The following is an 18,921-nucleotide window of genomic DNA, read 5'->3' on the forward strand; positions in this document are numbered from 1 at the left end:
ATGACAAGAGTTGGTGAGTAGGCAGCGGCTAATAGTGACATACAGTGCAGGAGCATGCTGCTCGCCATACTGTTGTCAATAAGCTGTCGTATCTTTAGTCAGATCTTTTGCCCATACCTCGTCAGGTACAGTACAGAAGATCTTCCTGTATCATACGGACTGGCTTATTTGTGCGGGAGTATTCCCCCTCCCGCCCTTGTGCGGGATTGTTCCCGGCTTCGCTCATTCCTTCAGGTGACACTGAATGATTGAGAGCTAAGTGCCTTGTGCGTGTAGTTTTGCTGCGCGGGTGGCCTTCCCTGATGGCTTGTATCCGAGGCTGCGGGGACAGGCGGAGTCCTTCACCATTGGGAGGCATTTCCTGCGGGAACAGCTTGCGTACTGCGCGTAAGGACGTCACGTCTCTGAGCATGGTTGGTCCTGCGGATCAGTTGGTTTCTGCGCAGACGTTCCTCTTCAAGGTGGGTCTTGCGGGTCCAACTGGGCTCTGCTGGGACCTACCTCTTCAATAGTATTTATAATATTCGATATATTCTTTTAACTAGTTATTGGGAAATTACATGCATGCTTGTCGAGACACACACGAAATCACTCCTGTTTGCAATGTTGAAGGCTTGGGTTTGTGTTCTCGGGCGGCTTGCTTTTAAAGCTTTAAAGTAAATTATTAAAATAACTTATTCAACTCGTAAAAAGTTATTACAAATTTATAATTACTTTCTTGTAACTCTGTGGAAATGTGGAAATCCGTTTTGCAAACCTAAATCTTGTCAAAATCGAAAAGTATCCTTTTTCTTTTCCTTACCTTTTTTTTTTTGGTTGTTGTTGTTGTTGTAAAATTAGGTTACATTGCAAGGCATGGCTAGACCATGGTCTACCATGAACTTAAGAATATTTACGGAATAAATTGCCATGCTTGATAGATTGTCAATCGCACCCTCCATGCGTTAATTTGTTTCATCTTTGTTATCCTTTTTGTGTGTGTTTTTACGTTCTAGAAGTCATATATTTACTTAGCATCTTTTACCACACATTAGTGATACTAATATGAAAGCCTTCTATAGACTACAAAGATAACAAATAACACTAAATCGAACATGGTGGAGTTTGTCATGAAATTATAGACAGTGACGAAGCTTGGACTGAAGCACCGGGGGCGAGCTTTAAATACATACAAAATTTCACAAACAGGGGGGGGGGGGGCTCAAAATTTTGGCCGAAAAAGACTAAACTTACACTATGTATATATAAAAATTTTCGACCGAAAACGGGTAAATTTACACTACTGTGCAAAAAAACAGAGAGGCCCCGGCCTCAATGAAGCTTAGCCCATTATTATAGAGTATAGTATTTACAATCATGTTTTTTAGGAAATAGTAATAAGCAATCAGTACACCTTTGTCACCTTATGCTATAAATATATTTTTGCACTAGCTATAGTTTTTTTTCCAACTTTATAAAATACAAATATATGAAACTTCATGTTTAATTAAGAAGATCATCATAGTACAAAGTTTTAATAATTTAAATGACATTATTTGTGTCATGAAGCCTTCTAAAAGAGTTTATTCACAATAAATAAATAAGGATTTAGAAACAAGAATATTACGTAAGTTGGTTATGGCTCAATGGTAGAGCACTCACTTTACAAGTGAGAGATAGGGGATCAAACCTCACTACCACCAACTTATATGGGAGATATGAGGGATGACTCTGGCTTGCCAAGGTTCGAGTCCTGATCTCACCCGGTTTTATCGGCTCCTCGCTGTCGTGCCGTTTGGCGGGCGTGAGAGTCAGGTTTTATTCGGTGAATCCCTCAACAGGTGGACCGATAGGGGCTCCGTCCGTCCGGACTAGTGACCGGCTCGGGCTACCTTTAGCCAATAGAGACCGCGTACGGGGTACCCGACGTTACTTAGTTGGCCGTTAAAAAAAAAAAACAAGAATATTACCATACAACCACCACATCACATTCATTCACAAATGATGTTTTTCATGTAACAATGTTCAGTTATTTAAATACGGACTACAGTACACTCAACCGGCAAATATATCACTTTAATTTTTTTTCCCTTAGGTTGATTGATAATTAAATTCTCAAGTATTTGAGAAATAATTAAAGTGAAGTATTACAAAGTTGGGTGAATTATTAACCGGTCCCACCTTGTTACATTAAATAGAGCATACAGTCTAGCACTAAAATGAATTAAATGAAGAGAGTTTTCATTTTCTTTTAAAATCTCTATTATAATTATTTATATTTTAAACGCTTCAATTATGATTAAGAGAGAGAAATCATTGTGATGAAAACCGAACCGAATAACAGGTTCTATATTTAGAGAGTGAATTTCCGGTGATATTGGTTTGATTACAACTTAATAGAACTTGTCAAAGTTAAAACAAATCTTTAGAAGTAGTGTTTTACCAGTCAATAAGTTTTTAAAAGCAATTTAACCCGTTTAAACAATAACTTTCAAATCCATAGTTTCTAATATGAAAATGTTAAAAAAAATGTAAATGTATATAAAAATAACCTTAGAAAAATGTAATTATCATCTATTTGGCAATTCATAATGAAATTCAAAAAGCTAAGCTAGATTTTTATTTGTTGTGAAAACAGTCCCGACAAAATTTAATACCAGGAATTAATTCGAACATCTCTTATGTGTTGATATGTTGATATGAAAGCATTTAATTGGGCAGTCTGATCTCCATATCTACCTCTTATTCTCCCACATTTAATGCCATCTTTTTCTAACGGAATTTAGTGCGGATTTTATATATATATATATATATATATATATATATATATATATATATCAAACATTTACCAATGCTATTTATTTCAAACATCTCAATAAAAATTATTAATTTTTTTTGTATGTGGGAATATTGTTTTTATAAAAGGATATTTTTTTCTAAATATAATAATTTGGACCTAATATAGTAACATTTTAGAGTATTCAAATTCAATCCATTAGGCTCGTGTAGTGAAGAAGCTATAAAATGGAACGTTTTTTAACACGTGACATAAATGGACGATATGTAACCCCAAAATCGCCCCTCCACCAATAACCGATAGCCACATCATCACCCTTCACCAAGCAGGCAAGAAATACCCCCCCTCCCCCGCCACTCCCCCCTTTACTGCCCATTTTGTCGCCTCAGGGGCGGCGTTCGCACCCCTTTTCGCCCAGATTTATAGCCCACGACATATGGTCTTATCTCTAAATCCTTACACTAACAATCAGTATATTTCTATCTCCTTTCAATTACACATTTTTTTATACATTTATCATCACCCGTTATGTTTCCTTCATTCACAACCATTTTCAAAATATATTAAAAAATTATAAAATATAAATAGTTCATTTTCAAATATATAAAAAGAATCACTGTTTTTTCTCTTTCATTCACTCACAACACCCTTATTCACTCTCTACACTAAAAAAAACTTCACTCAAATTTTTGGTGAATTAAAGATGAATGCTCTTAGTCGTTAAATGTAAACTCCACATAGGACATTTTTCATTTACATTTTTAGGTTAGGGTTTATTTACACCTTAGCAGCTATTGGACCACAAAATCTGGTGACCATATTATTTATTACATTTTTAGTAATTGATTTTTTTTTTCAGCAATAACTAATTAAAAACAATAAGACTATCCTTTCAATTAAGTTCTTAGACCGAGGGCACTGAGGCGTAAATATGGGGAACAGACGACGTGGTAGCCGTGCACACCACTACTCCAGTTGTGTGGATGTGGGCTGCGAACGGCTGGGGAGAGCTAGTCCGCGGGGTAAATATAGCCGTTGGACATGGGGGATGGTGAATATAGCTATTGGAGGAGCCGTAGGAGGGGAAGAAATTTAATTTTTTTTAATAACAAACCATACCACTTTCACTATAAATAACAATACAATTTTATAAAAATAACACACCAATCGCACTCCCTTTTGTCATACCTATTAGCGGAAGCCGTTATCATCGTTAACATCATAATTGAATTCGTGTTGTTCATGTTTCTGTGTATGAATGTGTGTGTGTGAACAAACAGATAATGTACAAAATGATATACGAAGAAAGTGGGTATTATTAAATATCTTGGTAACCATAAAAGTTTACAACATGTGCTTATATATACAACAATGAATGACGGTTTGGCGGGAGCATGTAACCGTCAAAATAACGGTTGTAATTATCAACCTAAATTAATCCTATGTCCCGACATCTTTATCCTAAGTCTAGATATAATATAATATAAATTGACATATAATAATCTATGTTTAATTTAATATCTAATAATACCCCAACCCGAGTTGTTACACCTTTCACTCTACAAATTTAAAAAACCTCTCTAAATTCTCAAATTTATAATCATGTCGGTCTCGGGTTACAGTAATATCAACATCAACGACCCTCAATTTCCCGAATGATTGAACTACTTAGACGACGAATCGTTTCAAGCTTTCATCGATATGTCACAATTTGAATATTCGGTCCCGGAAACACAACCGGAGCCGGCTAAACCCGCAAAACGATCTCACAAAAAGTGGAAGAAAACCGGAGAAGCGGATGGTTCATCGGCACCGCCTAGGCGGAAGTCTACTCTGTGGTCTAAAGAAGAGAAACTCGCGTTGGCAAATGCTTGGATTTAAATATCCCAAGATCGGAACACGGGTAAATTATTTTGCGGATTTTTTTAATATATCTTTTTAGTTTTGTGTGCAATTATTACATTTTTTGTTATTTATTTTGTAGTCGACTTTCAAAGAGCTCGAGTTTTTTGGGCCAAGGTTCGAGAATGTTTTTATAAGCAAGTGGGGAGTAGGGCTCGTACCGAAAATATGATATCGGTTGACCGATACTCGTAAATTTGTAGGATTGTTTACCAACCTACATAACCGAAATACTAACCGAATACGGTCGAGTGTGTCCGATGATCTCGCGGTTTACAAATGCACTTGTGATGAATGGAAACAAGAGGTGTTTAAGAGGTACGGGATGGTGAAGACGTTTGACGAGGGTACTTGTGGGAGTTGTTAAAGAAGTGCTCGAAATGGATGCAACTATGTGCGGAGGACTTTGCCGATGGGGCAAAAAAAACTAGTACGTCCAGCACATACGTCTCTTCGAGCGGGTTGGAGAATCAAATTGACTTTGACCTAAACTTATCTGAAGGTCATTTGAAAGAGCAAGGTTGTAGCCGCCCTCCGGGTAGGGATCGTGGGAAAAAAACGGTTAGTGATGACGACTATAAAAAGGAAATTAAGGAATTGTCAAGTGGTCTTCTCTCGATTGGTGAAGCTCGACATAAAAACAACCGGTTCAAGAGTTTGACTTTTTTAGCCAAAGACTTTAGCTACCTACCGCCATCCGACCAAGCGATAATGGAGGAAGAAAAATATCGTATTCGAAAGGAATTGATGACAAAAATATAAAAACACTATTTTTATGTACTTTTTTGAGGTTGTTGCATTTTAAATTTATGTTTTTATTTTCCTTTTTATTTATGTTTTGAAATATTTTAATTTATATTTGTGTGTTTAACAAAAAAATATTAAAACAAATTCAATCAAGCCTCGAATCACCTGAACCACTACACCCTCTGGGGCTTGATCATGTGTCACGTCACGCTTACGTGTCGCAAATATATTGAATCACTTGGGGGTGGATCAAGCTGGCACATCACGCATACTCGTTAGCTACTCAAAACTGGCACATCTAGAATCAAGCTAGGTTTAAAATAACCTAGTATTTATATCTTAATCTTAAATCTTAAATATATATAAACCAGTTTATATTATTGATTTCAATACCGGTTAACCGATTTTTTTAATTATTATTTTATCAAAAATCAGGTTTTTTCCGGCTATTAACCGGTCCACTCTAACCGGTCAAAACCGGTTATTACCCGACCCGAAAAACCGGTCTAACTGGTTAATTCCGGCAAAAAAACCCGGTTAGAATATTAACTGTTTAACCAATTTGTGCATCTCTAGTCATGGGTCTCACAAACTCAAATAGTTTTTAAAACAGATTATAATATTTTTTTTTATTTGTAAAACTTATTCATCGTCAAATCCTAAGTATATTATTATCTTACTTACAATAAATAAAAATAATATCCAAAAAAAAATATATAAATATTAAAAACAAATAATGTAAAAAAAACCTCGTAATACAAGGGATAAAAACTAGTGGTGTTATATATATAACTATAACTATCATAACAACAAGCTACTGTATATTACTTTATACATAAAAACTATAATTTATAAAAGATGAAACAATTATATAAAAAAACTAATATCCGGTAACAAATAATAGAATACCCGAGCTCGAAAAACTGTACTAGAGCCAAGCTCAAGCTTAAACGAGCCTAGACTCAACTTGTTTGCACATCTTTTAGTAAATATATAAGAAGTAAAAAATAAGTAAAATTTTCTGCTTTTTAATATGTAGTTACTTATATACTTTATTAAGATGCATACTTTTTGGATATGTAATCCGTAATCAAGCATCATGGTCTGTCGCTTTCTGATTAAAAAGACGAAGCTAGTCATATCTCGATCAGTAATAACGGAGCTATCCTTACGGTTTGCATTTGTTCTAAATGAATCTTAGGTCCAGCTCAATATTCGGTTATATCACATTGTAACTTGTGGGTCAGTTATTAGTTATTATTGTAAATATTGATGGTTTAATTTTACAAAATCTATAGTGAACCATTCTACGTCTTGTGTTTCTATTGTTTTTCTACTTTCAATTATCAAACCGTTGTTACAATGACGCTGCTATACTAGAGGTGCACAATATCGGGGTTTTTTAAAACCCGGAACCGGGTAAGAACCGGCTTTTTTGTCATCGGGTAGGAACCGGGCCCTGGTTTTATGTAAAAACCGGGTACACCGGTTTTTTTTTAAATTTAAACCATATGACCGTTAGGAACCGGTTCCAATAGCTATATAGCCGTTTTTGATCGTTGGAACCGGTTTTTTAACTATAAACACCTTACACACATACTATAAATAGCTATGTAGTGTGTAAAACTTGTTAAAACACTTTCAAAACTCTAAACCACACTTTAAATCACAATTTAGCTTAAACGGTTTAATGGTAAGTAACGACGACGTTGTTATGGTGATCTAAACAACACGATGCCCCGAGGTTTGGGTTCATTACGATTTGTGTGTCATGACCGACTCACAAGAGATGGCCTGGTGCAAGTACTGTTCCAAGTTTCAGAAAGTGAGGTCGAACTTCACCTTACGCAAGCATACCAATAAGTATTGTCGTTAGAAAAAAAAAAGTTTGGATGCCAAGAAAGCGGAAGCGGGAGAGTCGTCTGACTCTATAACTCAAGCACCTACCGCCGCCGATAACAACGCTTAATCGTTGTAGAACGTCGGATTAAAACGACGGACCTTGTTTTTATTTTAATTTGTTATGTTTAGTATCGTCATGTGTTAATAATGTTTGTAATATGTGTTGTTTATATAATAAAATGTTCGTCGTTATTGTAATCAATTGAAAAAATAACAAAAAATAAAACATGACTAATAAGAAATAAAACATTACTAGTAATAAACAAAGTAAAACTAGTTAATAAACAAAGCAAAACTAAATATTACTTGAAATTTGATCATGTTACAAATTATTTTACTAAAACAAATATAGAATTACAAGTCTTCTTAGTCTTCATCCTCGTCTTCTTCACCACCCGAATTCCCGAAAGAAAGCCCTTCCTCCACCTCCTCATCATGAATAGGACGCTCTATTGGTATTTCGTCTTCAAAGTTTGTCTTGTGTTGTATACGATCCACCGCATCCAAATGATCCTTTAGGCAAATGCAAACCTCTAGAGACTCGGGAGTTAGTTTTGTTCTTCGCATTAATAATACCCTCCCACTAAGAGAAAAAAACCGATTCGGAAGCAACTGTTTAGGCCTGTACGCCAAGCAAGTCACGAGCCATGGCGGATAGAATAGGAAATTCGTTTTGTTTCCCTTTCCACCAAGCCAAGATATCAATTTTGCGAATTTCATCGACCAATGCGCTCTCAACATAGTTTGCTCCACTATATCGACCAAGTTCATTAGTTGGCGTGTTTCCTCTTTGCCTCTTAGCGGCCGATTCATGAACCGCGTTTGTAAAATTTATAAGTTTTTCCTTGCACGACTTACTAGTCGTTGTTTGCCTCACAAAAGACGACCTCGCGCTTGGACCATAAAGTTGGAAAAATGATCATAAAGGTCTTGAAGGTTTTTGTTAAACTTGTCATTCGCTTCCGTCGACAACTTCGGGTCCATCTCATGCATACCCATGTTGTCAAATATTTAATCGATCAATGTCTCAACCCCGTTAACATTCCAATATGGGTTTAAAGCGGAGGCACAAGTAAAAACCGACGGTATGTCTTCATAATATTTTAAGAACTTTTCCTTCATTACAGCAACAATATCCTTGAAGAGTTTGTTCTTCACCTCAAACTCTCTAAAAGTCGAAGACATGTTGTACAATTCTTGCAAAACCCAACAACTAGTAGGATAATAAACTCTCGATAACTTAGTGTTGCGTTTTGAACACATCAAGATACTCCAACAAATAACCGACATCCACCCAAACACTTTCGGGAAGCATATCGGCCTCGCATCGATCAAAAAGATTGTTATGAATTGTAAATTTTGACAAGTTGAGTTCCAATGGGTTGGAACGTCCCAATTCGGCCCCAAATATTTTCTTTCAACCGATTTGCAATAGTTCTTATATTCAGGATATCTCCTTTTATCACTTTTGAAAACATCTTGTAACATAAGTCTAAAGCAAGTCAAATCTTGACACATGTTTTCATTGTCGAGACCCTGTTGAACAACCAAGTTGATAATATATGCAAAACATCGAACATGAAAAAAATTCCCGTAACAAGGTTGTGAATATTTTATGGTAAATTTTTCGGCCGCCTTTGAATTGTTTGATGCGTTGTCAAACGAAATCGAAAATATTTTATTTTTCAAGTATTAAGTCGTCATAACTCATCAACCAATTCAAACAATTTTTCGGCGGTATGTGGGTACGAGAAGTTTTCAAAAGCGATAGTGCGTTTCATCAATTACCAAGACACCGGATCAACCCAATGAACGGTGACACATATGTATGATTCGGGTAACTTGTGTGGTGCCGACCAAACATCGCTAGTTAAACTCACCATCGATTCTAAAGTTTGAAAAAAGTCGATTAACTCTTTTTTTGCACACTCCCACAATTTGATACAATGACGTCTTAGGGTAGTACAACTTACATGTGTGTATCGCGGTTGTAGAATTTCTCGAATCAAGGACGTCAACTGTGGGTCGTCAAAGTGGTTAAACGGAAAACCTCAATGAATAACGAACTTTGTCATTCTATCTTGAGCATGGTTCGTGTTGTAACGAAAGAGTGCACATCTTTACCCAATTCCACTTGGTCGGTTGCGCGAACGCCTTTCCAGGCCTTGCAAAATGGCTTCTCGATGTGCTTTTTTAAAGTCGAGTTCGAATCGTAATTTTAGAAAGTTCCACAAAGTTTGTAACGAGCCTTAGTATCACCATCAATAGTGATAACAAAATCCCAATTCTTCCATATTTCTTTGTTGCAGTTATGGTCGAGGACCCCCAACAACTTGTGGGTCATCTTGAGCACAGACCAGGTCAATAGAAAAAAGGATAGAGTAGCGTTCTTGTTAGCCTTGTTGTTAGTATTTTTGGTGGTTGCCATAATATTTTTGAGTTGGATGGTCAGGTTTGTAAAACGAGAAGTATTTTAGATTGTTTTTGAGTTTGGTGGTGAAATAAGGGGTAAATAATCAATTTATATAAGGGTTTGGACAACAAAAACCGGTTCCAACAGCTATATTACCATTGGATGCGGTTACAACGGCTATTTTACATTCAAAAACCGGTTCCAACGGCTATATTACCGTTAGAACCGGTTCCAACGGCTTGTTTTTGGACCGCAGCGTTTTTAATGTACAATACCCGACGGAACCGGTTATTCCCGGTAGGAACCGAAACCGGTTTGTAACAGGAACCGGGTATGAACCAATCACTGATATAATACATAGAACTGGGTTGGGATTTCGGGTATATAAATACCCAAACCGGGTTTTGGGTACACCGGGTACGACCTGGAACCGGTTCCGGGTCAGGTACACCAGTTCGGGTCCGGAACCAGTTTTTTGTGCACATGTATTCTATACCACACATTTTCAGGCTATGCGTAATAGAGAACTACAAAATGAGCGACTTTTAACACGTGACGCCACGTCATCAAATGAAGTTTTTTATTTTAGGAGTGTAGTGGTGTAGTATCCCAAAAATACCCCCAAGGCTTGTCGTTGGTTCATTTAATATAATAAAAAAGTTCTTCTAACACCCCGCCGGGGGGGGGGGGGGGATGTTTCAAAAGAAAATCATATAAGATATATAAAAAAGGTAAACGATCAGTTCAATTTCAAAGACCGGCTTATGTTTCAAACCATTAGCCTAAAGCCCTAAACCCAGTTCTTCAAACCGTGAACCAAAACCCGATAAATCTAAAACCCAGCATATTTGGTTTGATAATTAACATAAGAGGAAAAAATATTGAAAAATACCAATATTCATGGATTCCTTGAATTCATTTACCTTCACATGAACGCCAATATTTGGTCCAAATTAACAAAGAAAAAATAATCAACTCTTGAGCAAAAAATAATAGGTAAAAAACAATTAACCACCAAATAACTCTTAATCACTGGTTCATTTTAGCTGTAATTCAGTTAAGAACACAATGTTAATCCACATGATGATTATGAAAATAGTTTTCCTAACTATCAAAACACTCATTTCACATAAAGATCAAATTAACAAAAGATGACAAATTTCATTGCTCAAAACCAATGAACCACAATCTTTAAGATATGACATTAGTCTCAGGGACAGACCTTACAAGCTGACTCATTCAGCACCACCACCATTATTTGCAGCGGAATCAGATGCAGGCTTTTTTGCCGGCGGTTCAACAGAGCTCACTGACACCCGCTTCACTCCCCTCCCAACAACCCCAAGATCAGTCACACCTGAATCACCATTTGATTGAGCTGTCGAAACAGCAGAAGACCCGAACCCAGAACCACTTGTTGTACCGCCACCACCGCTGCTGCTGACGCCTTTCGCCTTGGCGGCCATCATCCCCGGTATATCAAACAGTATAGATGATGGGTTTGACACAATCTGTTGAAGATCTTCAAGCTGCAATTGAAGTATTATTTATGAATTAGATATTAGTTTAGAAATGTGTTTTTAATGATCTTAAAACTTTTTATTTCTTTATTGTAACTTGGTTTATTTGGATAGATTTAAATTCGACTCGAATTCAGGTGCGCTTATTCGAATCGGTTTATATGAATTTTAGGCGAATTTAAATCCAGCTTTAAAATTTTCATATTTGAATAACTTGAATCGAATAACCCGAATTCGATTTGAATAACCCAAATTCGACTCGATGAACACCCCAAAGGGTATCAAGATTCAAGAAAATAAGAAACCAGAAGGTGGAGTTTAAAGCTTGCCTTCTTTTCAAGCTCGGTTGAAAGCCCAGTGAGAATCTCAATCTCTTTTTCTTTATCAGCAACAGAATCAGTCGTTTGTGAAGCACTAGAAGACTGTCCACCCGCTGACTCAGTATTGGTGGGTCCCACAGAACCAGATGAACTTATTTCACTTGAGAGTCGGTTCAAACGAGACTTGCAAACTGAAATAGCCTTTTGACAATATGGGATTGCTTCCTCACCCTTTGAACCGATTTCCAGACATAAACATATCCTAAAGTTCCTGCAATCGTCATATTAAGGATATACATACACGTGTAAACAAACCGAACAAACATGAACGAAGCATGTTTGTGTTCATTCTTTATCTTTAACCAAACAAACGACCAAACACGAACAATTAAAAGAACATGGTTTTTAAGTTCATGTTCATTCGTTAAGTGCAAAAAACAAACGGTTAACGAACGTAAACAAACAAACATATCTGAACATAGATGAACCAGCATAACTAAGCTAAAACTAGGTAATATAAAGAACAATGTGGTGGGCCTAAAAAGTTATTAAAACTAGACTAAGTTGTAAAGGGCCAAAAATTTTAAAACAAATATATTAACTAACATAAACTAATGAACTTAAACCAGATGGAAACTAACAAACATGAATGAATATAAATGAACGAACATAAACGAGTTTAAATGAACGAAAGTTCACGAACATAAACGAGTGAGACATGTGTTCATGTTCGTTTGTTAGACTAAATGAACAATTTGTTTTTGTTCATGTTCGCTTGTGTAGTCGTTTACTATATGAACGAAATTACAGCTGAATGGTTCATGCACTGTCCAGTTAACATTCAGTTCGTCTACAGACGTAGATATACATCATCAGACATGAAGGTTTCAAAATAATAAACCATTGAACTTAAAAAGGATACAGTTCAGCAATATGACGGCTGTCTGGTTCAGCTAAACGTTCCAGCATCGATAATGCTTTCAGGTAATCATTAAGGGAAGTTTCAACATCCTCTATAAAAAGAACACATATGAAACTAAATAATAAAATGAATGATAACAATCTATGTGCACTTTGCAAACTACGCATACCTCTCTCCAAAGCTACCTCTGCTAAAGCTGAAAGAATGTCAACTTTCTCCATTGTGTCACCGGGTTGTTTTTCAGCAATTGCCCTTGCAACATCAAGCATTTTCCAAGCTAAATCCAGGTCAGATTCATCCTCCTCACCATCACTTGCCTCATCATCTTCTTCCTCACCACCACCTAACACAACCAAGAACATAAATGATAACAGATCATAGTTTGTTTATTACTGAATTGATCTAAACACATAACTGATGCTACTAACCATCTTCTGATTGAGGATCTGAAGTTCCTTCTTTGGCATCACTTGAAACAGAAGTTTCGCCAGTTTCTGCACCCTTAGCGGGGCCCCTTTTAGAATCATCTTCAGAATTCGCCTCTTTCTTAGAGACAGCACCAGAAACTAATGGATCAGACTCTTCTTGAGCCTTGTAGAGAAGTGCACAACCGTACTTATAATATGCTCTCACACATTCAGGTGCAAGCTCACCATAATGTGCAACCCTAATCAAGATAACACAGAAATAAAAGACTTCCTCAGTAACTCAAATCCAAGATCCTACAAATTTCAAGTTATAGTTTCCATTCAACTGATGTTTCCTCGTGTTCACACGATAATTCTAGAGAGAATACATGTTGCTTTAATTAATCTGACTAGGTATTTATATTTAAACTAATTCAAACATTTAACTAATGGCCTAACTACTCAATCACTTAGCTAACTTTTTTAAATAACTAACCATGAGCTAATTACATTTTGTACTGTTAACAACATGCATCATCTATCACAAATATGCGTATAAACTTAACACTCCAACAGAAATTAACATCCAAAATTACACATCAACTTAACTTAGTTCTTTCTCCTATGAATTTCAGTGATTTGTTCAATTACTTCAAATAATAACACATCAATAAACTAATTACATACTTGATTAATTGCAGTTACACTTTCAATAAAAGTAATAAAACGATAACAGATGACTGGTGAATAAAAAAACCCTAATCACCTGATTTCTAGGGCACGGCTGAAGCAATCGGTGGCTTCGGCGTAATCCTCCTCCTTGTTAGCCTTGGATCCTTTCTCCATAAGCTCTTCAGCGTACTCGAGTGACTTCTCACGTTCTCCGTCGGATTTCAGAGGCGATGTTTCGACGACGCTACACGAAGACGATGTGCGGCCCAAAACTCCCGTGGAATCGATTGTGGCGTCAACGGAAGCTGGCGGTGCAAGGTTTTGTGAAGTCGGAGGTTCGTCTGCTGCCATTGATGATGATGATGGAGGGAAAATGAAGAAGAGAAGAGGTGTGTATGTGCAGTCACTAGTCAGTAGTCACTGTGCTTTTTAAAGCTTTGATTTGTGCTTCCTTGGCGGATAAATGAGCATCTACCGGTTTTGAACACCAAATTTTAACAACACTCTACTTAAATATCTACCAGTAGTAAACGAGTACGTACAAGAACCTGATACAACTTCACGGGGCCGTCTTTCAAAGGCCCGGTTGCCCAAGACCCAACCGGCCAACCATTTGTTATAAACATCGACGGATTTTGGGAAATTTTTGCAAATGGTGCACTACTTTTAGATTTTTCAATTTCATAGAGTGAGGTATAAAGAACTCAGGGTCCGTTCGATGGTTCGAGATTCAGGTCGGTTTGAGGTTCGATGGTTCAAGCCGATGAATCAAGTCTGAGACACTTAGTGTTCAGATAGTCTAAACCCACAATTTGAAATCATCACCAAACACTAGGGCTGTCACTCTTACCCGAAACACGAAAACCAACACGAAAAAAACCGCACCCGAACCCGAACTTATCCGAACCGAAAAAACGGAACCCGAGAAAAGACTAACCTGAACCCAAACTGAAGTATTTCGGGTTTGATTTATAAGTTTTTGGTCAACCTAAAAAGCACGAATAAACTTTTAGTTTTGAAATTAAAAATATTTTTAAGTATAATAGGGTTAGTCTTAGCCACTAAAGTTATCAGCATCTGACCCTAATCGATTGTTGTCATTTTAGCTATTATGGATCGATTATTTATTGTTAATTTATGTTTTTTGTTTATTACTAATTGCAATTATAATCGAACAATCAAATCACGTCTGCTTGAAGAAGATTATGGTTCGAGTTACTTACTTACTTTTATTCTTTTTTTCAATTGTTTTATCAAGTTATGCTGGTTTTTTATTTGATTATTTGCGTTACGAGCAAAGATGAATTTGTAGTTTTAATTTTAGCATTGAAGTTTCTTAATTTTTTTTTTTGTTTTTTGTTTTGCTTTCTAGGATACTTGAAAACCGAAAAACTCATTAGAGATTTGGATTGGGTTTCGAGTTAAGATTTAAAACTCTGAAAACCCGAAAACCCGACCCAAAAAACGAACCTCGAAGAACACCCCTACCAAACACAATATGTATATGCCTTCTAGTTTCCTAATAATGTGAATAACAAAGGTAATTTAAACAAATATACAAGATCAAGTAGCCAACAAATACCCACATAATGTACGGTTTTGAAAAAAAATAAGAACACGAGGTGAAAATGATGACGTGAGTTTCATATTAAAACTAACAAAAATCAACAATTACAAGCTAACAAATTGAAACTAAAATTTAACAAATAACTAAACAATCACAACATCAATAACAATTAAAAAATGAATGTGAACTTACCTTATAAGTGGGAGGATTCGAGGAAGAGTAACAAGGCAAGAGGAAGGAGCAACGGACCAACGGTGTTGTGTGGTCGGCCGAAATAGCAGTAGGCAGCAACGGTGGTCAGTATATGATATAAGGCTGAATTAGAAAAAACAAATTAAAAAATTTCACTATAAGCCGGAATCGAACATGTGACCTTCAGTTTACAAAACAAACCATTTACCAACTAGACTAGCGCAATTAATGTTAACTGGGTGGTTCCTTCCTTTTTTATAAAACGGTTCCTCTAATATTTTCTACATATTAATACATTATTATTTCGAAACTCGGGTGGTTCCGAGGAACCACACATTCATTCTATAGATCTGCCCCTGGTTATAAAGGTCACTGGTTTTGTTTTGTCAAGGACCCATCACACAATCACATCAGAGCGTGTAAACTATATAAATCGTTGAGACTTTTCACTGTGAAAACTAGAGCTAAATTGTAAACCCAAGCGTTTAACCAGGGTGGAAATGAAACTCGATACATTTGGGACAATATAGGTCGGTAATCATATATGGGACCGGATATGAGATTACTTTTGAAATTTCTCACGAGCATGGAACGGATATTAGATTTGGACTATTTGGTGATACACTCATTTACCCATAACAAATACCCATTTATCGCGTATATTCCTAGTTCCTACTAATTTGATTTAATTTAAGCATATACGGTGTATAATATACCCCGTATATTCTTTTTGTTTTGTTATGATAATTTTTACCGTGATAAACCTAACTAAATTTTTTTGTTATGTTAGTTTTTACATAATGAACTTAATCGATACTATCGAATTTGTGTCAACTCACCATTACAATTAGCAAGTTTTACTAGACCAAATAAACACCGTTTTACATATGCTAAATTCTTCTTTTATTAGTTATACGAGTGTCATTATAAACAAACTCAATCAAACTCAATCGATACCGACTTACGGTAATGTAGTTTTAACTTTTACTTAATTTTGCCGTTGTACGAAACACACCCCCGCGTCATATTCCTTTGCCGCACCTCAACATGAGCAGTCAGCAGGTAGCAAGAGAGAAAACAAAAACCCTAATCGCAAACCCTAGTTATTAATTATGTCGGCAGACAGCGACTCCGACGCCCCAGAGGAAGTTACCGCCCAACAGGTTCGTCATCCTAGTTAACAATTTGTCTTGTCTTATATTTCTCAATCAAAACTGCTGCCTAATTTGATGATACACAGGCAGTACAAAAAGACGAAGAGATTAGAACCATTCAGAAAGAAAATAAAGCCAGGTATTATTATTATTATTATTGTTATTATTATGTTCTCTGTTTCACTTCACACTCAAATTGAATTTATAGGATATTGATTACATTTGTTAATTCAGTCTGAAATTAGTATATTTACTTGAGATTGCAGTAGCAAACATTATAACTGTTATATGATTGTCCAATGTTCATAAAATGTTATGCACACTCTTTGTTCAGTATATACAAGCCTGTAAGTGAATCGAACGTACTTGGGTGGGGGCATGTTCATGTAATCGTGCTAGTTCATTTAACTTTAACCGAACACGAACATGTGATCGAAGATAGGATTTCTTGTTCATGTTCGGTTATTAAGAAATTGGGCATGTTTGTGGTTGCTCATGTTCGTTCGTTTTAAACATTAACGAACTGTTCATTATAGTACATGAGCATATTGAACAAGCATAAATGAACAAGTCTAATACAATCACAGTTCATCCAAAAACACAACTAATAATTGGTTTAAGTTTAAGCGAACATAAATAAAAGAACATAAATTGACGTTCGTGAACGAACATAAATGAACGAAAGAGAAATTTTGTTCATGTTCGTTTGATTTTATCAAAAAACATTCCGCGGAACAGTGCATGAACGTTTGCTTCATTTACAAGTCTAACAAGCAATGATATTGTATTATTGTTACATGTTTTTTTTTAATTCATATTGTTTAAGTTTTAACATGAAACGAGTTGTTTGTTCAGGGTTGCACGTGAAGTTAAAGAACGCCGCAGAAAATGGGCTGAAAAGTTAACGCCGCGCGAACCTTGTCCAAACAAAGATGTCTCTGAACCAGAGGAAACCGAAACCGAAACACTATCTATTAAAGGAATGCTTCCAGATGACATTGTCAAATTGCTTGCAGCCAATGAGAAGTATTCACTCTTGACCATTTTTCAACTTTTGTCTCTTTTATTTATTCAACTATAACAAACTAATAAAACGATGTATTGTTTTTGTTACTGCAGGAAAGTTTTTGACTCAGACTCGGAGGAAGAAGAATCTGAGAAAAAACCAAGAAAGAAGAAATCCAAACACTCAGGGTAATTTTTTGAAATCGTTAAAACAATTTTTTACACGACACAAACCTAACATGAAGTTTGCGTGTAAACAGTTTTGGGTGAATCCACATGTTTTTAAACGGGCTGTTATGTGCCAACTTGATGGGTTCATTGGTTGAGCGGATCAACCCATTTGTTTTTATGAATGTCTTTTTTTGTAGTAATTTAAACCTATTTGTGTTAAAAAGGTTTCCATATTTGAAACAAGGTTCCTTGAAAAATAACAATAATATGTAAATCATGGATTTCAAAGTATTACTATGCAAAAAACAGAGAAAAAAATGTATCTTTTTTTGGGTTAAACGGTTCTGTTTTCTAATTAAACTGGTTATTATTTGGTTTATTCAGTTGAATTCAATTTGTTTTTATAAATAAGAAAGATTTGTGGAATTGATAACGGAACCGAAAACCAAACTCATAATTCTGTTCGGTTTTTCCCAACTACAGATTTGGTTCGGTTTTCAGGAATTTGGTTTTTTCACACCATTAGTTGTGTTTATGTCAACCCGTGAATGCACATGTTATGTTTGGGCTCAAATTGTCAACCTGCGAGCACGACCCGTTGTGCAGCTTTATATGGAAACGAGACGGGATAGAAATAACCTTTTTTTTTAATTGTTACACAGAATGGAGCCGGTTATTTTGAAGGAAATTCCACCGCCTCTGTGTTTACAAAACTCATTGGAGTTTTTGAAGAAAAGGAAAATGCAAGTTCCAAGATCATCTGCGGTTTTGGACAACTCGAAGCAAGCATTGCGGTTTCTTTCATCGTCTGGTTTGTTAAAATGAAAACTGTGTTAAAGAGAGTTTTAAGTTATTTGTGAAACTAAGAGTGTAATATTTTTGAGCATCCAATGATTGTTTCTGTTTCTGATTCGCGTACATTATTATCATAGAGTTGTTTTCCTTATACTGATTTTAAAACCGGTTTAGAACCGAACCGGTGGTTTGTAATGGGTATGCATACTTGTTGAAACTGGTCAAAACCGAACAGGATGAAATCAAGTTTTAAACCAAACGACCCTTTTCTCCTCAAAGCCTGTTACAAACTAAACCGGTTTGGGTTCAGAAACAAATTTATGCACCTCTAATTAGAGGTGCCGTCTGTAGATCCTAACCGGTAAACTGAACTGAAACCACTTGTTAACATGTATAGTAGAAACAGTTTGTAACTTATATTTACTGTATCTTAGGTGCCGGATAGGGATTATCATA

The 18,921-nt window shown here is 36.0% G+C and overlaps 2 protein-coding genes across 2 annotated transcripts; one reads left to right on the plus strand and one right to left on the minus strand.

Moving 5' to 3' along the window:
• Positions 1–10,759: 10,759 nt before the first annotated feature.
• Positions 10,760–14,038, minus strand: LOC143593192 (NASP-related protein sim3-like). Its single transcript, XM_077072901.1, has 6 exons — positions 13,676–14,038; positions 12,931–13,169; positions 12,672–12,845; positions 12,503–12,593; positions 11,590–11,851; positions 10,760–11,269 (listed from the first exon to the last, which is right to left on the minus strand). Exons 1-6 carry the CDS (start codon positions 13,930–13,932, stop codon positions 10,976–10,978), a joined length of 1,317 nt encoding a protein of 438 aa, XP_076929016.1. The 5' UTR covers positions 13,933–14,038; the 3' UTR covers positions 10,760–10,975.
• A 2,342-nt stretch (positions 14,039–16,380) lies between these two features.
• LOC143593191 (uncharacterized) lies at positions 16,381–18,575 on the plus strand. The gene is made up of 5 exons (XM_077072900.1): positions 16,381–16,503; positions 16,581–16,633; positions 17,350–17,520; positions 17,614–17,688; positions 18,333–18,575. Exons 1-5 carry the CDS (start codon positions 16,453–16,455, stop codon positions 18,493–18,495), a joined length of 513 nt encoding a protein of 170 aa, XP_076929015.1. The 5' UTR covers positions 16,381–16,452; the 3' UTR covers positions 18,496–18,575.
• The last annotated feature ends 346 nt before the right edge of the window (positions 18,576–18,921 follow it).

This window comes from Bidens hawaiensis, unplaced genomic scaffold (assembly GCF_021521415.1).
Source record: "Bidens hawaiensis isolate Kalapana, Puna unplaced genomic scaffold, B.hawaiensis_p1.1 tig00041809_1, whole genome shotgun sequence".
In the NCBI taxonomy this organism is placed as follows: Eukaryota; Viridiplantae; Streptophyta; class Magnoliopsida; order Asterales; family Asteraceae; genus Bidens; species Bidens hawaiensis.

Bases quoted from the DNA above. Each gene is read 5' to 3' on its own strand.
- LOC143593192 (XM_077072901.1), bottom strand. From the start codon at position 13,932: ATGGCAGCAGACGAACCTCCGACTTCACAAAACCTTGCACCGCCAGCT. The intron at 12,594-12,671 runs GTATGCGTAGTT...TTCTTTTTATAG, and splicing joins AGAGGTAGCTTTGGAGAGAG to AGGATGTTGAAACTTCCCTT. The intron at 11,852-12,502 runs GTATCCTTTTTA...TGACGATTGCAG, and splicing joins AGCCGTCATATTGCTGAACT to GAACTTTAGGATATGTTTAT.
- LOC143593191 (XM_077072900.1), top strand. From the start codon at position 16,453: ATGTCGGCAGACAGCGACTCCGACGCCCCAGAGGAAGTTACCGCCCAA. The intron at 17,521-17,613 runs GTATTCACTCTT...TTGTTACTGCAG, and splicing joins TTGCTTGCAGCCAATGAGAA to GAAAGTTTTTGACTCAGACT. The intron at 17,689-18,332 runs GTAATTTTTTGA...ATTGTTACACAG, and splicing joins AAGAAATCCAAACACTCAGG to AATGGAGCCGGTTATTTTGA.